The sequence below is a fragment of the Gossypium arboreum genome, chromosome 4 (assembly GCF_025698485.1).
Source record: "Gossypium arboreum isolate Shixiya-1 chromosome 4, ASM2569848v2, whole genome shotgun sequence".
Taxonomy (NCBI): domain Eukaryota; kingdom Viridiplantae; phylum Streptophyta; class Magnoliopsida; order Malvales; family Malvaceae; genus Gossypium; species Gossypium arboreum.
In genome coordinates, this window is record NC_069073.1 from 121,704,578 (window position 1) to 121,723,044 (window position 18,467).

At 35.2% G+C, this 18,467-nt stretch overlaps 2 protein-coding genes across 2 annotated transcripts; both read left to right on the top strand.

The window, feature by feature from the left end:
- The first annotated feature begins 5,648 nt into the window (after positions 1 to 5,648).
- On the top strand, positions 5,649 to 7,937 carry LOC108459159 (uncharacterized). The gene is made up of 4 exons (XM_017758517.2): positions 5,649 to 5,754; positions 5,840 to 6,598; positions 6,692 to 7,152; positions 7,272 to 7,937. The coding sequence occupies exons 2-4, from the start codon at positions 5,860 to 5,862 to the stop codon at positions 7,866 to 7,868; spliced, it is 1,797 nt and encodes a 598-aa protein (XP_017614006.2). The 5' UTR covers positions 5,649 to 5,754; positions 5,840 to 5,859; the 3' UTR covers positions 7,869 to 7,937.
- A 1,056-nt stretch (positions 7,938 to 8,993) lies between these two features.
- Positions 8,994 to 9,963, top strand: LOC108459160 (ankyrin repeat-containing protein At5g02620-like). Its single transcript, XM_017758518.1, has 2 exons — positions 8,994 to 9,741; positions 9,830 to 9,963. Exons 1-2 carry the CDS (start codon positions 8,994 to 8,996, stop codon positions 9,961 to 9,963), a joined length of 882 nt encoding a protein of 293 aa, XP_017614007.1.
- The last annotated feature ends 8,504 nt before the right edge of the window (positions 9,964 to 18,467 follow it).

Genomic DNA, 18,467 nt, shown 5'->3' on the forward strand with positions numbered 1-18,467 from the left:
GTTTATTTTATATCCTCAGAATCCTTATTGAGTCTAGTTTTAGTAGAAACAAATCTCATAGTCATATGAATTTTTTACAGAGAGAAATGTGGTTCGTAGTAAACAGAGGTCAGACCAGTCGAGTCCTGAAACAGGGGTAACTTTAACTAATAAACTGTACTAATTGGCCTAACCAAAAATTCTAGAAAAAAATTAGTAGATAGGTATATGAGTTTAGATTCAGGGAAAATTTACGGATCTTAATTTTGAGTTTCGTAACTCGAGATATGATTTTTCTTGTGACTGTGACGCAAGTAGCTTAAAAGCTGTGAATGTAGAAACAAATAATCCAAAGTTCTAAAAATGTTAAACTAAGCTTAGTAACACCTCATACTCGACTCCGGCGACGGTCTCGGGTGTGGGGGCGTTACAGAGAAGGTGATCTCAACCCTACCTGAAAGGTATGAGGCAAAGATCTCATCTCTTGAAGACTCGAGGGACTTGACCAGCATATCCTTGACAGAACTGATCAATGCTCTTTATGCTCAAAAGCAAAGGAGAGCAAGTAGATTGGAGGAGCATCAAGAAGGTGCCTTCCAAGCCAAAACTAGACCAGCCTCAAACTCTTCTAGATACAAGGGGAAGAAAACCTGGTCAGACAAGCCAAAGACAGATGGTGCAAGAAAATATCCACCTTGCCCACACTGTAAAAGGCTAAGTCATCCGGGTGAAGTATGTTGGTTTAGACTTGATATGCAGTGTAAAATCTGCAAAAAGATGGGCCATGCAGAAAAAGTTTGCAAAAACAAAGGCAAACAGAGGCCAAATCAACCTCAACAGCCAAGAGCTGAAGCTCGAGTAGCAGAAGAAGGCGGTGACCAAGAAGAGCAAGTCTTTGCAGTTTCTTGCTCAGCTACCAAAAGAAAAGCCACAAAAGGATGGTTGATTGACAGTGGATGTACTAACCACATGACTCTTGATGCTGCCATCTTCAAGAAAATTGACAAAAGCTTCAAAACAAAGGTGAAGGTTGGAAATGGGCACTTCATCAAAGTAGAAGGCAAAGGAGATGTGCTGATTGACACTCATATAGGTACCAAACTTGTGTCAAATGTACTTTTGGTGCCTGAAATATATAGAAACCTGCTCAGTATAGCTCAGTTGCTTGAAAAGGGCTACTCTGTGGTGTTCAAAGGCAAGGAATGCCTAATCAGTGATCCAAATGGATCCAAGCTCATGTCAGTGACCATGGCTGACAAAAGCTTTGTGGTGGACTAGAACAAGGACGCAGACAGTGCCTACACAGCTGTTCAGGATGAATCCAAGCTATGGCATAAAAGACTTGGCCATGTCAACTACAACTCAATGACTCAGCTAACCAAAGAAGAATTGGTTGAAAACTTCACTAACTCAGTTGAAAAGGAATAAGTTTGTGAAGTATGTTAGCTAGGAAAACAAGCTAGACTACCATTTCCTACAAACAAAGCTTGGAGAGCCTCTGAAAGACCACAACTTGTACACACTGATGTGTGTGGTCCAATGAAGACTCAATCTCTGAATAGCAGCAGGTATTTCATCTTATTCATTGATGATTACTCGAGATATTGCTGGATTTATTTTTTGAAACAGAAATCAGAAGTGGCTTCAATATTTTTTAAGTTTAAAGCTGCAGCAGAGATTGAAATAGGTTGCAAGTTGAAGACATTGAGGTCTGATAATGGGACTGATTATACTTCATTCGGGTTAAATACGTTTTGTGATGAAGAAGACATCAAACACCAGCTCACCAACACTTATACACCTCAACAAAATGGTGTAAGTGAAAGAATGAACAGAAGCTTGATGGATATGGCCAGGTGCTTGATGTTTGAAAAAAATTTGCCTAAGACATTTTGGGCAGAAGCAGTTAACACTGCTATTTACCTTCAAAATAGGCTTCCAACCGAGGCTTTGGCTCAGAAAACTCCATTCGAGGCCTGGTTCGGGTTTAAACCATCATTGGCTACCTAAGAGTCTTTGGATGTGTTTGTTAGGAAGTTAAAAAATAATTTTATCATTATTAATTTAAAATTTTATAAATTATAAAGGACTAAAAGAGAAAATTTTTATTTTAGGGGTGTAGAGCACCTGCCTAGTTTCACCCCTAAACCCATACATTTTCAACCAATTTTGATGAAGTCATTTTGAGCTTTCAAATCTATTATATTTGATGACTTAACAATCCTAACTTTCAACCAAATAGTCTTTTTCGTTGTTTTTGGACTATCGTATACTTAGGACTAAGGTAAAATAAGGTCACAATAAACGTTAAAAGTAAATAATTTTTAAACATATTTAAGATTTTTTTTGTCTAGCATAATGTGTTATTAGTCCATATTAACACATCTATGTCTCTACTTAAGAGTTAATCCTATTCCGACAATCAAGATAAACTATCTCCCCTTATTAGATTTTAGATAACACAATAATTTTTACATTAATCACTTTCTCAATCATGATTCCATGAGCTACAAATTATGCATTTAAATTACCGGCTAACGAAAATTGTCTTCTGCATACAAAACTAAATTTGTGATACAACTTCTAATTAATTTAACATAAATAATTAGTGGGCGAATATTTATTTATACCATTTGCTTATACATGCACAACCATTAAAAACAACCATAATGCGTAGTAATTTTATTGAAGCCAAACCTTTTTTTTTTTTCCATACTTCCATTTTGTGGTGGAAAAACATAAGTACATGAACATGCCCATGATGAAAAGCTTTCTCAATAGGGGCGAAGTCAAGAAAAAGATCTAGGGCCGAAATTAAATTATCTATATCTTTATAATTTTTAAAAGATTAAATTAAATATTTATCATTTTTAGGGATTCAAAGTACAATTTTATCTTTATTAATTTAAAATTTTTAAAAATTTAAAGGATTAAAATAACAAAATTATCAAAATAACAAAATTTCTATTTTAAGGGGCCAGGGCCTCTACTAACCCCCTAAATCGGCCTCTATTTCTCAATCCAACTTTTGCTCGAAATGTTATTTAAAAGCAACTCCCTTATCGGCAAAAGATTTTTGTAATATCATTGGAACTCGAAATGTCGATGTTGACTCCCTCATGGAAATGGTATTTTGTTAAAAAAAAAAAGTACTTGATTGGTTAACGGATCCCAAATTTGGATATCAATTAGGTTATAAAAAAGTTTAGGTAACAAATAGGTATTAATTACCAAATTCACTAAAGTGCCTATATGTTGAAATAGCACAATCACATATTTAAAAAAAAATACAAAGTTGTGGAGTACTTATACTATAATAAATAGAGGAGGTTTCTGTACTTTTAAATTATCTCAAAATTCGTTATTTCTTTCTTGTAAATTTTAATTATCTTTTGCAATGAAATATATTTATTAGTGTTCGAGGATGTAGGCATAATTTAATAAATCTCGATAAAATTTTGATATTTTTTTATCTTCTATTAATATTTTGTGGAATACATTTATAATGATATGGGAGTATTTATGATTCCTCCAATCTTTTTTAGAATTGAACTAGTGTTGTTTTTTTCCTACAATAACTATTCACACATCACTATTAACTCTTAATGATTATACTAACAATTTAATCTTTTTTTTTCTCTTTTGATAGTAAAAAAGTAGCAGCAAAAAGCTTAAAAACAAACCAAATCAAAGACTGGAGTTGTTTCCATGGTAAGTAAGAAGCTCCAAAACACCAGGTGGTGGGTCTTCAAAAAAATGCAGTATTTCCCAAATCAGGACCCAGCGGCGCCATAAAGTCTGCAATCTTAGTAGCTTCCCGTCTCCTATGCATAAAATGGAATCCATCTGACAATAGCTTGGTCCTTAGTCGCCTCTTTAAAATATCCATCGCCCCTCACATTTTCCGATTCAATGATAAGCTTCCGATAGCCTTGGTGGCAGGTCAACAATTAATTAGTATTTTAATCATCTTTAACAACCTTGTTTTGGCCCCATTTGCTAATTTTAATTAATGTTTTAAAATTAAAATTAGAATAAAATATTCAGATTGACCCATACTTACCTAACCTTTGAATTAGATTGATAGTACATTTAGATAAATCTATTTATAACAACTTTTTATAATTAAAATTTAGTATACCATGACCATAATTTTGTGACATATAAATTTAAAAATGATAATTTTGATGCTTATACTATTAGAGATTGTATGACCCGAATCTTATCACTTTAAATAAAATATAGAGTCAAAATAAGGAGATTTTTGGGGACGAAGTGTTTTTCAACCATTAAATTGATGTAGGATGGGTTTGGATGGGCGATTGGGTGCAGTACGGTGCATTTAGCCTACTTTTTGTCTCACGCTATAATATTGCTACAATATTTAATCTTACCGTCACATCTTTTTTACACTAATCGCAGGTAGACGCACCGTCCATCTAAACTCACCCGTAATCAAAACTTATCATTTATTTTTTAACATTAGTAAATTTCTCATCTTCTACTGGTAATTTTTGTAGTGAAAGGGAATTAATAAAAATATATATGTCGCACTGCAAGGAATTGAAGGCTGCCTTGTCCACAAAGACTCATAGCTGTTAAGCAGCAGCTCTTAAATTTGATTATGGCCTAATAAGAAACACAGGGCAGTATTGACTTCACCACAAAGAGCTGTACACCCCATTTTCTTCCATTCTTCTCCTTCTTTGCAGTTTCCTTAAACTCAAATCTCACCATCAAAAACACCTACTTTATTGACCTGACCTCTAACCAGAGATTGTCGTTTTGTTTGAAGTATAAATTTTTAGTTAGTAAATTTTTTAAAAATATTTTTGATATAATAATAAATCTAACTCTAAATATTTTTTTTTAATTTGCATTATGCGAAATTAATTTGGCAGAAGCATGCGTTTGTGCGCATTATCTGTATTAAAAATGATGGATTTGGAGCATCTACTTTTCAACAATTTTTAGTATTTTTAACGATGACTAGCAACTTTGTTTTAGGGCCATTTGCTTTCCTTTTGCTTACAATTAAGTCATCATATGATAATAATATTTATTGTAAGTTATACAAATAATGATTCAATTATTAGAATATTATTATTTTGGTCACTTAAATTTAAAAAGTCTAATTTAGTCATTAATGTTATGAACAATTGATATTTTTGGCATATTAATAAATTTAGCCTTTCAATCTCTACAAATTCTATTAATTTTGTCCTAATTTTAAAACCAAATTTAACCCTTAACTTTACACATTATGTTAATTTAATCTTGATTCTTAAAAATTTAAAGTAAAACTTAAAAATAAAAATATATACTTAAAAGTTTCTTCTATAAAATACATATAAGATTATAAAAATATTTATAAATTAATAAATGAATACTCAATTTTTCTTTAAAGAAAAACTTCAAAGAAAATCTAGGGTTTAGTTTGAATGACTCAATAATAACTAACATGACCAAAATTTAGTGTGTAACAGTTTTCTGAGCTACCAAACACTGTCTTAGAATAAAAAAAGACAATAGGGCAGCATTAACTTGACCACGAAGAGCTCTAGACCCCATTTTCTTCCCTTCTTTTCTTTAATTCTTCTCCTTCTTTGCAGTTTCCTTAAAACCAAATTTCACCATAAAAAAACTCCTACTTTATTGACCTCACTCCCAACCCAATATGCTACTATTACTAACGTGTTCATGTATATATAGTTGTCATTTGTAGGTTACTTGAATGGAGGCATATGCGTAAGTAACTAACTGGAAAGGCATTTGGTAAATTTCTGAATTTGCAGTATTGTTTTTCTTGAGCTTGGAATGCTTCAAGCTAATTAATTAAATTCTGTTTGGTGTTATCCAGGAAGAAATAAATCCACAAAAATGGAACCTGGGGAGCCTGAACAGAACGTCACTCACATGGAGACTTTGCTGTATAAGGCAGCAGCAGAAGGCGACATTGAAGTATTCAATAATAAACAGGGGCTTCAACTTGAGTCGCTAAAGACCCCAAACCATGACAACGTGCTCCATCTTAATTTGGCAACGGAGGAGACTGTCAAATTCTCAATAATCAAAATCTTCTCCGTAGGAATTGTACCATCCTATCCGTTTTTGAATTTTTTCGTTACTATGATAAAAAGAGAAAAAAAATCAGATTTTATCGAACAAATTCTCAGCAAGTGTCCGTCACTGCTATTCCAAACGAATGCTAAAGGTCAAACTCCTTTGCACGTTGCAGCAAGGTATGGGCATTCTGCTATTGTGAAACTTCTAATCAAGTCTTGCGCAAAAGCTAGAGATGGAGATTTAGAGCTGGGAATGGATCAAGTAAGTGCAGTGAGGGAGATGCTGAGGATTACGGATCAGGAATCCAACACGGCTTTACATGAAGCAGCAGGGTGTGGCAATGTTGAAGTGGTAAAAGCATTGTTGGAGTTTGAAGACCCTGATTTTCCGTATTCTGCCAACAAAAAACAGGAGACTCCACTTTACATAGCAGCTAGGAGGAGAGGATCTGGGCGCTTGTTGACTCTATTATTAGATAAATCGAAGTCAACAGCTCATGGCGGCCCCCACAGTAGAACAGCTTTGCATGCAGCAGCTATGGCTGGAGATGCAGGTATTTTGTTGAGTTAGTTCCATTTTTTTCTTTAAAAAATTTTGAAATAAATAAAGAACAGGTCTATTGACATTTTTTTTTGCTTGGATTTAGAGGCAATAAGGGTAATATTAAAGAAGAAGGGGAATTTGACAAAGGAAAGAGATGAAGATGGACGCACCCCTCTTCATTATGCTGCACACTTAGGTCGTAGATTCTCAGTTGTGGAAGAACTGTTAAAAAGGGATGTATCAGCTGCCTATATGGGTGATAAAAAGAGGGGGATGACACCCCTTCTTATGGCAGCCAGACAAGGTTATCTTGGAACAGTTTCAAAGATTCTCATTTTATGTCCAGATTGTTGTGAAAAAGTGGACAACAAAGGTTTGACTTTACTTCATTATCTGGCTTTTAGAGGTTCTTCCTATCCATTAGAGCTTTTTCTTTTCAAGCGTGGTGGTATTGAGATTGTATATGGATCACTCAGAAATCTAATGAAGTTGGAAGGTGCTTTTGGAATGACACCTCAAGAAGTTTATAATGCAGTTCAACATGAGAAACATCATTATAAACAGGTGTGTGTGCGTGCATATGTATTGCATTTCCATGGCTATGGTTTTATTAATATTCAAGTTTTGAATTAACATCTTTAATAAACCTACAATACAATTGGCTAATGTTGTTGGCATGGCAGGAGCAAATCAATGAATTGTTGGAAGAAATTGAGAATGATCAAGTGGCGGACGAACCAGTTCGTCCCTTTCGCTTGCCAATTACTATCTCTACAGCAAGCTTGGAGAAGAAAAGAGAAGGTCATTTAATAGTGGCAGGACTTATAGCCACGGTCACATTCGCGGCAGCGATAACCGTCCCAGGTGGTTTCAAGAGTGAAAGAGGATCCGAAGAGGGTACTCCTCTTCTGATTCATGAGGCAACCTTTAAAGTATTTATCATATCGAATGCATTGGCCTTTATTCTCTCTCTTTCCACCCTCTCCGTTTACCTTAGGACGATGTATTTCTTTTCCTCAAACTCAAATCAGCGACGCAAAATTTTAATAACACGGTTGACCGCTAAAAATCTCCTTAATAGTGCACTGATTGCAATGGTGATTGCTTTCAGCACAGCCAACTATGTTGTGTTAAAACCTTCTCACGCACTTGCCATAGCTTCATGTTTGGTCGGCCCTGCCTTTATTTTCACCTCTTTACTTACCCGCAAATGGATTTCAATTCTTGTGTGGATCTCGGCATACTTTGTGAATATTTTTATACCATTTTCATTGGTTTAAACTTGGTTTTTAGACTGAAATTGCTTCTGTTTGTGCCTTATTTTAGTGTTTTTAGAATTTATGCATGTATTATTTGTGTTGATTTCACTTTATTTTTACTTTTTTGCTATTTAGTTTTACATTACAACTTAATTGACTCGGTTTGAAAAACAAAATTTGGTGAAATATTACTTTAATATTAATAATCTCCGTTTAATTGAAATCAATATAAAGTTATTAGTTGATACATACAATTTCAAAAAGATAAAAAAATCACAATTTATTTAAAGTAAGATTTATTAAATTCAAAGAATAATAAAGATGTTGTAACTAATTCTCCTTATAATTAAAATAGTTTGACTAATCATTAAAAATATGAGAATTTTAGGTTTAAGAAAAACACAAGGTTTTATTTAAAAATGAGAAGTTGTCGCCAATTTTTTATTAGGTGCGATCAAACACCTATAAAATCACCTTTTAAAAAGAAAATTTTGAGTCTATAATAGAAATCAATAGAAAAATGTTTCAGTTCGACAGTTGGTTACATAAAAAATTAAGTTGTATACTTTTACTATAGTTTAAAAATTACAATTCTACCATTTTGAGAACTTATATCTTTATAAGCTTTAAAAGATTAAATTAAATTATATTTATCCTTTTGGAAGATCAAAATGTAATTTTACCAATATTAATTTAAAATTTTATAAATTATAAATGGACTAAAAGAAAATTTTCCATTTTAGGGTACTAGTATCCCTCCAACACTAGCTTCACCCCTAAACTCTTATGTTTCAACCAATTTTGTGAAATAATTTCGAACTTTCCACTCTATTATATTTGATGTCTCAACAATCTTAACTTTCAACAAAATAATTTTTTTGTTATTTTTAAATTAACGTGGACGCCAAAAGGGAATTAAAATATGTTACGGAGCTTTCAACAATTAGGGAATGATATAGTTTTCGTTTGTTTTGATCAACTTGTAGGTAATTTCAATGAAGCATGTTGCCAGCTAATTGACAAACAAGTAAAACATTTGAATTTTTTTTTGAATTTGTAATAAAAAAATTTCTCGAATTTTGGATGTTTGAAGCTAATTAATTCAATTTTGTTTGGTGTTATCCAAGAAGAAATAGATAAACAAAAATGGAGCCTGAAGGGAACATAATTCACATGGATGCTTGGCTGTATAAGGCAGCGGCAGAAGGCAACATTGAAGTATTCAATAATAACCAGGGGCTTCAACTTGAGTCGCTAAAGACCCCAAACCATTGCAACGTGCTTCATGTTAACTTGGCAACCCAGGAGAATGCTGCCTTCCTTTTTAACATATTTCTCCCAATAATCAAATTCGTCCCCTTACTATATGGATGCTTCTTTCCGCCTATGCGTGATTTAATTACTAATATAAGAGGAGAAAAAAGATCAGATTTTATCGAACAAATTCTTAGCAGGTGTCCGTCACTGCTACTCCAAACGAATGCTAAAGGCCAAACTCCTTTGTACGTTGCAGCAAGGTATGGACATTCTGCTATTGTGAAACTTCTAATCAAGTCTTGTGCAAAAGCTAGAGATGGATATTTAGAGAAGCTGGGAATGGATCAAGTAAATGACGTGAGGGAGATGCTGAGGATTACGGATCAGGAATCCAACACGGCTTTACATGAAGCAGCACGATGTGGCAATGTTGAAGTGGTGAAAGCATTGTTGGAGTTTGAAGACCCTGATTTTCCGTATTCTGCCAATATAAAGCAGGAGACTCCACTTTACATAGCAGCTAGGAGAGGAGACAGGGGCATGCTGAGGATGCTATTAGATAAATCGAAATCAACAGCTCATGGCGGCCCCCACGGTAGAACAGTTTTGCATGCAGCAGCTATGGCTAGAGATGCAGGTATGTTGTTGAGTTAGTTCCATTTTTTTTTAAAATTTAAAATAAATAAAGAACAGGTCTATTGACATTTTTTTTTGTTTGGATTTAGAGGCAGTAAAGATAATATTAGAGAAGAAGGGGAATTTGACAAAAGAAAGAGATGAAGATGGACACACCCCTCTTCATTATGCTGTGTTGGAACATTGGCAGCAGCAACACACAAACAACTATGAATTTGCTTAAGAACTAAATGAAACCGAGAGCAAAAATGAAAAAGAACTTGAGCAAAACTTGGATAAAATCAGCAACACACTTCATTCATTGATAATGAGGACTAAATACAAAGTTTACAAGTCAAAATGACTATTACCTAATGAGCTAACTACTCCCACTAATCTACTAATACAAATTTGAATTACAAACACAAGTAAGCTGACATATCAGCTACTACATCAACTTCAAATCAAAAACAAATCCTACTAACTTTGACAACAAGTTATAAACAAACTGAAGTTGGTTACATTGAAACAAAAAGAACAAAATGGTCCTAAGCTAGTTGTTTGCATTCGGTTCTGCTGCACCGCCTGGTCCGCTTGTCGACTTGTTAGCCATATGTTGCATTGCAGGCCAATGCTTAACACTCCTCCTTGGACTGTATGCAACACATACCAATCTTACTTCTTAAGTTCTCAAACCTTGTTGTACCAAGTGGCTTAGTCAAGATATCAGCCAATTGATTTTGTGAGCTGCAATGAACAAGACTAACTTCTCTGTCTCTGCTTCACCTCTCTAACAAAATGAAATTTGATTTTAAAATGCTTAGTCTTACCATGAAAGACTGGATTTTTAGCAATAGCCACTGCTGATTGATTGTCAACTTTAATTTCAGTAGGTTCGAGTTGCTCTTCATTAAGATCATATAGCAACTTCCTAAGCCAATTGGCTTGATTTATCTTCTTCTTTGCTGCTATATACTCGTCATAGCTTGATTGAGCAACGATCATTGCTTCTTTGAGCACCAGCAAAACACACTCGAGCTAAGAATGAAAAAATACCCCGAAGTGCTCTTCATATCATCAATACAACCAGCCCAATCACTGTCTGAGTAACCAACCAGCTTGACTTCTCATCATTCTTAAATAACATGCCAAGCCTCGAGTTCCTTTAATGTATCTCAAGACCCTCTTGGCGACTTTGAAATGCATTACATTACAAAGAATGCATAAACCTTGCCAACAAACTTACAGATGCATCAAATCAGTCAGTTGTTGTTAAGTAGAGCAAGCGACCTACTAAACTCTGTACTCCTTCTCATCGACCCTTGCATGATCACCAATGCTTGACAGCTTCTCTCCTTGAGCCATTGGTGTGCTTACAGGCTTGCAATTTTGCATGCTAAACTTATTCAGTATCTTCAAGGAAAATGCATGTTGGCTAATGAATATCCCTCCATCAGTCTGGTTCACTTCCATGCCAAAGAAGTAGGTCATGACCCCCAAATCAGTCATATCAAATACTTCTTGCATCTGTGCTTTAAACTCATTAACCAGAATATCCTTGCTTCCAGTCACTAGCAAGTCATCAACATAGATTGAAACAATCAGCAATGTTTCATCCTTGGATTTCTTTACATAGAGGGTTGGTTCACTCAGGCTTTTCTCAAACCCGAGCTTAGACAGGTAAGCATCTACCCTGTCATACCATGCTCTAGGCGCTTGTTTCAAATTTCATACTGAGCCTTCTTCACCTATAGACCTTGTCTTCTTGACCTTTGAATTGGAAGCCATCGGGTTGCTCTATGTAAATCTCCTCCTTGAGAAAGCCATTTAAGAAGGTGACTTAACATCAAGTTGATGTATCGCCATTTCTTACATGTACCAAAGCAAAGCAATGACTTGATGGTGTCCAATCTTGCAACTGGGCAAAAGTCTCCTCAAAATCAACTCCATACTGCTGATTATACCCCTTAACCACCAGTCTTGCCTTGTGTTTATTCAATGAGCCATCTGCATTGAATTTTGCTCTAAAGACCCATCTAACTCCAATAACCTTCTTCTCTGGTCTCTCAACCAAGTCCCAAGTCTGATTCTTTTGAATCATGTCCATTTCGGTTTCCATAGCTTTCTTCCAATTCACATCCTTAGCTGCTTCTTCATAGCTCGAAGGCTCCACAATAGCAACATTGCATTTCTGATAAACATCAGCAATGGATCTGGTACCTCTCATAGGAAGGTCATCAACATTGCTATTACTAGGCTCACTTTCAACTAGCTCCAAGTTGTCCTCAACTGAGTCCTCTTCAAATTGACTAGCATTTGAACCATTCCAATTCCAAATCTTCTTTTCATCAAATTTGATGTCTCTACTCACTAAAATCTTCCTTGTTGAAGGATCATAGACTCTGTAGCCTTTCTTATCACTGCTGTAGCCTACAAAAATACATGGAACAGACCTCTCCTCGAGCTTGGTCCTTCTTTCTGCAGGTACAAGGACATAGCATACACATCCAAAGACTTTCAAATGAGAGACTGATGGTTTGAGTCCATACCATGCTTCAAAAGGTGTCTTATCCTTGATAGCATGTGTTGGAAGCCTGTTGAGCAGGTACACGGAGCTATTGACAGCCTCTGCCCAAAATGAGTTTGGAAGCTTGCTTTGGAACAGCAAGCATCCGCCATATCCATTCTGATCCTATTCTTCCTTTCACATACTCCATTTTTTGAGGAGTGTACATCAGTAGTTAGCTGATGATGGATCCCAGCCTGCTCACATAGTCTCTTGAATCTATCAGATAGATACTCAGCCCCATTATCTGTTCTCAATGTCTTGATCCTACAACCGATTTGATTTTCAACCATGGCTTTGAACTTTCCAAAAACTTCAAACACATCAGACTTCTGTTTCAAGAAGGAAATCCAACAAAATCTAGTCAGATCATCAATAAAAAGTACAAAGTACTTACTCCCATTTAGTGAAGGGGTCTTCATTGGGCCACAAATGTCAGAATGCACCAGTTCAAGCTTCTCTCGAGCTCTCCATGCTTAACCAACTGGGAAAGGAAGCCTGGCTTGCTTTCCAAGTTGACAAATATCACAAACACCTTCAAGTGGCTCAACCTTGGTCATATTCTCTACCAAACCAAGCTTATACAGCAAATCAAGTGACCTGAAATTTGCATGACCTAGCCTCTTGTGCCATAGGCTAGCGCTATCACTTTGGCTCAAATATGCCCTCCTTTCAAGCTGACTAATATCCAACATGAAACACTTGTCTGCCATAGGTACTGTGACAATTTCCTGACCAAGAGAATCTTCAATAACACAGGAACCACTTCTAAAGGACAAAGAATAGCCTTTTTCAACCAGCTGACCAACACTTAGCAGGTTTTGGTCTATATCGGGCACATACAACACATCAGTAATCAGCTTGTTACCTGAACTTGAGCTGATCAACACATCACCCCTGCCTTTGGCTTCAATGCAGCTCCCATTGCCAATTCTGATCCTTGAGCTAAAACTTCTGTCAAGCTCCTTAAACAAGTTTGCATCAGCAGCCATGTGATGTGAGCATCCACTGTCTACAAGCCAACTACATTCGGTTCTGTTTGTAGTTGCAAGGGAAGATGCACTGAAAACATGCTCCTCCCGAGCTTGTTGATCCTCAGCAGATGTGCCCGATCTTGTTCTTTGTAGTAGAGCTTTGCCTTTGCTTTTACAGATTTTCTCAACATGACCATATTGCTTACATTTCCAGCATTGAACATCTGGTCTTCTCCAACAGTTTCTTTTTGAGTGTGTGGTTCTTTTGCAATGAGTGCATGGTGGGTAGGTCTTCTTGCTTGAATCCTTTCTGTTTTTATCCTTCTTGTCAAGCCAAGGCTTCTTGCCTCTTTGGTTTGCACTGGAGCTCTCTTTGGCCCTTGCTTGAAAGGCTCCTTCAGAATTTTCTTCCTACCTATTAGCCCTTCTCTGCTCTAAAGCATAGAGTGAGTTCACCAATTCTGATAAAGAGATGGTTGTGAGATCTCTCGAGTCCTCCAATGAAGATATCTTAGACTCGAATCTCTCAGGAAGTGTGGTGATCACCTTCTCAACCACCCTACTTTCAGCAAAGTCTACACCAAGCAGCCTTATATTGTTCACTGTGGCCATTATTCTGTCTGCATACTGCTTAATGGTCTCAGCTTCTTTCATCTTGAGATTTTCGAAATCTCTCCTTAGATTAATCAACTGTTGCTGTCTAGTCTTCTCAGACCCCATAAATTCCTCCTTCAACCTATCCCAAGCTTGCTTAGGTGAGTCACATGCCATAATGCGAGTGAAAATAACATCAGATACTCCATTTCGCAAGGTGCCATGGCTTTAGGCTTCTTGGCGGTCCTCTCGCATCTTGTCTCATCTGAGCAACAGTGGGATTGGCTCTCAATGGAGGTGGCTCGGCATCATTCTCCACTGCACTCCATAGATCGTGTGCCTGAAGGTACGTTTTCATTTTTACCACCCAAATATGGTAGTTCTCACCAGTGAACACAGGAGGTGGAGGTGGTGTGAAGCTCATCCTGCTATAACAAGTTCAAGACTTGGTTTCCTACTTTCTTAAGCTCGATTTCACAAACAAACAGCAACCACCAAGAGAAGGTCCTCAAAGACTGGGCTCTTGATACCATTTGTTGGAACATTGGCGAAGACAACACACAAACAACTATGAATTTGCTTAAGAACTAAATGAAACCGAGAGCAAAAATGAAAAAGAACTTGAGCAAAACTTGGATAAAATCAGCAACACACTTCATTCATTGATAATGAGGACTAAATACAAAGTTTACAAGTCAAAATGACTATTACCTAATGAGCTAACTACTCCCACTAATCTACTAATACAAATTTGAATTACAAACACAAGTAAGTGACATATCGGCTACTACATCAACTTCAAATCAAAAACAAATCCTACTAACTTTGACAACAAGTTATAAACAAACCGAAGTTGGTTACATTGAAACAAAAGAACAAAATGGTCCTAAGCTAGTTGTTTGCATTCGGTTCTCTTTGCCTTCTTTGATCGCTGTCGACTTGCTAGCCATATGTTGCATTGCAAGCCAATGCTTAACATGCTGCACACTTGGGTTCTAGATTATCAGTTGTGGAAGAACTGTTAAAAAGGGATGTGTCAGCTACCTATATAGGAGAAAAAAAGAGGGGGATGATACCCCTCCTTATGGCAGCCAGGCAAGGTAATGATGGAACAAGTTCAAAGATTCTCTCTATATGTCCAGATTGTTGCGAAAAAGTGGACAAAAGGTTTGAATTTACTTCATTATACGGCTTTTAGAGACTCTGTCTTTCCATCAGGGAGTTCTGTTTCTAAGTGTGGTGGTGTTGAGCTTGTATATGGATCAGTTAGAAATCTAATGGAGTTGGAAGGTGCCTTTGGAATCACACCTCAAGAAGTTTATAATACACTTCGATCTAAGAAACAACATCATAAACAGGTGTGTGTATATATATTGCATTTCCATGGCTATGGTTTTATTAATATTTAAGTTTTGAATTAACATATTTAATAAACTTACAATACAATCGGTTAATGTGGTTGGCATGACAAAAGCAAATCAAAGAATTGTTGGAAGAAATTGAGAACGATCAAGTGGCAGAGCAACCAGTTCGTCACTTTCACTTACCAAATGTTTCTATAGAAAGATTGGAGGCTATAAGAAATACTCATTTAATAGTGACAGCACTTATAGCCACCGTCACCTTCGCAGCGGCAATAACTGTTCCTGGTTGGTTGGAGAGCGAAAAAGGGTCAAAGCAAGGCACTCTCTTTTTGATTCATGAGGCAGCCTTTAAAGCATTTGTTGTAACAAACGCATTGGCCTTTATTTTCTCTGTTTCTGCCCTCTTCATCCATTTTGGGGTTCTAGATAATCTGTTTACAGGATTTAAATTTTGGAGTGAAACAATTTTATATCGAACTCAAGCTGTTTCTGGGCTCCTTGGCTATGCAACGGTTGCGATGATGATTGCTTTCAGCACAGGCAGTTATATGGTCTTAAAACCTTCCCACGGACTTGCCATTGTGTCATATCTCATCTGCCCTGCCTTCTTTTTTGTTCTGCATTGGACTATTTTTGAGTACTATATTAGGAGGATATTACTTCTTCATTGATTACAATATTTTTCCAATTCCTAGTGTCAATGTTACCTCTTTGAAGAAATTATTACTTTAATATTAACAATCTCTGTTTAATTGAATTTAATATAAAATTATTAGTTGATAGACATACAATTTGAAAAAGATTAAAAAAATCATAATTTCTGTAAACTAAGACTTGTTAAAGATCAAATAATAATAAAGATGTTGTAACTAATTCTCCCTTATAATTAAAAATTAGTTTGACGAATCATTGAAAAATATGAGAATTTTAAGTTTGGGGAAAACATAAGGTTTTATTTAAAAATGGGAAGCTGCCGCCAATCTTTTCGGCTATGTGTGATCAAACACTTATAAAATTACCTTTGAAAAAGAAAATTTTGGAAATTCTTCTTTAAAATGAAATTTTTGGCTAGATTCGAGAGTCGGTTACACAAAAGGAAGGTTTTAACACTCTTCTGGCGCCCAAAATTGGTATATTATTAAATATGTGTTGTCTACAATTTGTAAATTAAAATTCATATCTCGGTATATTAAATACCATAGGAAAAAAAATTGTAATTCCACCATTTTAATAGCTTATATCTAAATCATTTTTAAAGGATTAAATCAAAATTTTATCTTTTAGGAGGGGGTCAAAATATAATTTTACTATTATTAATTTAAAATTTTATAAATTATAAAGAGATAAAAAAAAAAAATTTCTATTCTAGAGGGCTAGGTCCTTGTCAACCCTTGGCTTCACTCCTAAACCCATATATATATTTTCAACCAAATTTGATGAAGTCATTTCGAGCTTTCTAATCTATTATATTTGACGTCTCAACTTTTAACAAAATAGTTTTTATTTTTTATTTTTTGCTATTTTTGAACTAAGGTATACTTAGGACAAATGTAAAATAAGGACACAGTGAACGCCAACAGTAAATTAGTTTTTAAACGAATTTAAGATTAATTCATTTTGTGTCTAATCTAATGTGTTATTAGTCCATATTAATACACTGTATATTGGTAGCTTTTTTCTACACCAATTAGTGATGCATCCACAATTTAATGGCAGTTTGTCTGCAAAAACTGTTTAAAAAAAATAGAAAAATCAGGTGGTTCATTCACCCTTTTTAATACTATTGGTTTATCCACGCCATACTAGTAGTCCATATGCAACATTAGTGGTTTATCTACACTGTGGTGTAAAAGTAGAGGAATTCTGGGTAACTCCTATTATAGTGTGTAATGGAGTTGGGTAGGAACTATTCTATTTCTTTGAAATTGCATTGCATTCAGAAGGCATATACATGGCTTTGAACATTGAGATATTATGGTGATGAATTGATTTGATTTACTGATATTTTGTATTGTTAATTAATTGTGATTTATTCTATGAATTGATATTCTATATGTTTTGTCGGTTGTTTGCAGTGGTTTTCTTATGATTGAACTCAGATTGAGTTTCATAGTTCACTTCTATATTATTTCCATCTTTACAGATAATCTATCAGGTTAGGATGCAGACTCGGCATATAGATGACTTGACTCGGGCTTTATTTATTAAAATATTTTGGATTTATTATTCAAAATTTTTTGTTATTCAGGAACTGCAATATCTTATTTAAATCGTGGCATGAGGCTTAGGTTTTTTTTTTTTAATTTAGCATGTATGACATTTAACTTAATTTAATATATGATTTTCAATTAATTAAGCATGAAATATGGTTTTAATAAAATTAAGTTGAAAATCATTTTTTCATTGCTAAATTATAATTTAGTATTGAGTTGTAAATAAACCTGAAAATTTAACCAAATTTTCAATCTCATGTGTCATACTGAAAATAAACTAAGTTTTTTATATTTTAAATTGGTGACTTTTAAAACTTTGATCGCTATTAGGTCATTTCGGTGGCCGATGTAATCTCTCAAATTCGGATCTAATGTATAGGCCGAGTTGAAGAGGTTACAACAAGATGCAAGATTAATGTTGTTTTGTTTGAAGTATAAAATTAGTAAAACACATAGCAAGGATAACATTGTTGGAGATTATGGTATGCTAAAATGTTGGAGTAGGGAATTTGACAAAGGAAAGAGATGAAGAAGCGTTAAAGGGATGGAGGGGGATGACACCTCAACAAGTTTATGATGCACTTCGACATGAGTCACCACGAGAAATATCAGTGTGAAAAGGTGTGTGTATTTCTATGACCAAGGGCTATGGTTTTATTAATAATTGGGTTTTGAATTAACATATATATATATAATAGACCTACATTACAATAGAATCGGCTAATGTGGATGGCATGCCATAAGCAAATTGAAGAATTGTTGAAAGATATTGCACTTGAAGAAGTAGCCAAGTTACCATTTTTTCACATTCCCTTATTAACTGTCTCTGCAGAAAGCTTGGAGAAGACAAGAGATATTCATTTAGTAGTGCACTTATAGCTATTGTGGCATTCGTAGCAACCATAACTGTTCCAAGTGATTTCAAGGGTGAAAAAAAGTCAGAGCAAGGAACTCCTTTTCTAATTTACGAGGCAGCCTTTAAGCATTTGTTATGCATTGGCCTTTATTCTCTTTGTTAATTTTGCCCTCTCCATCCA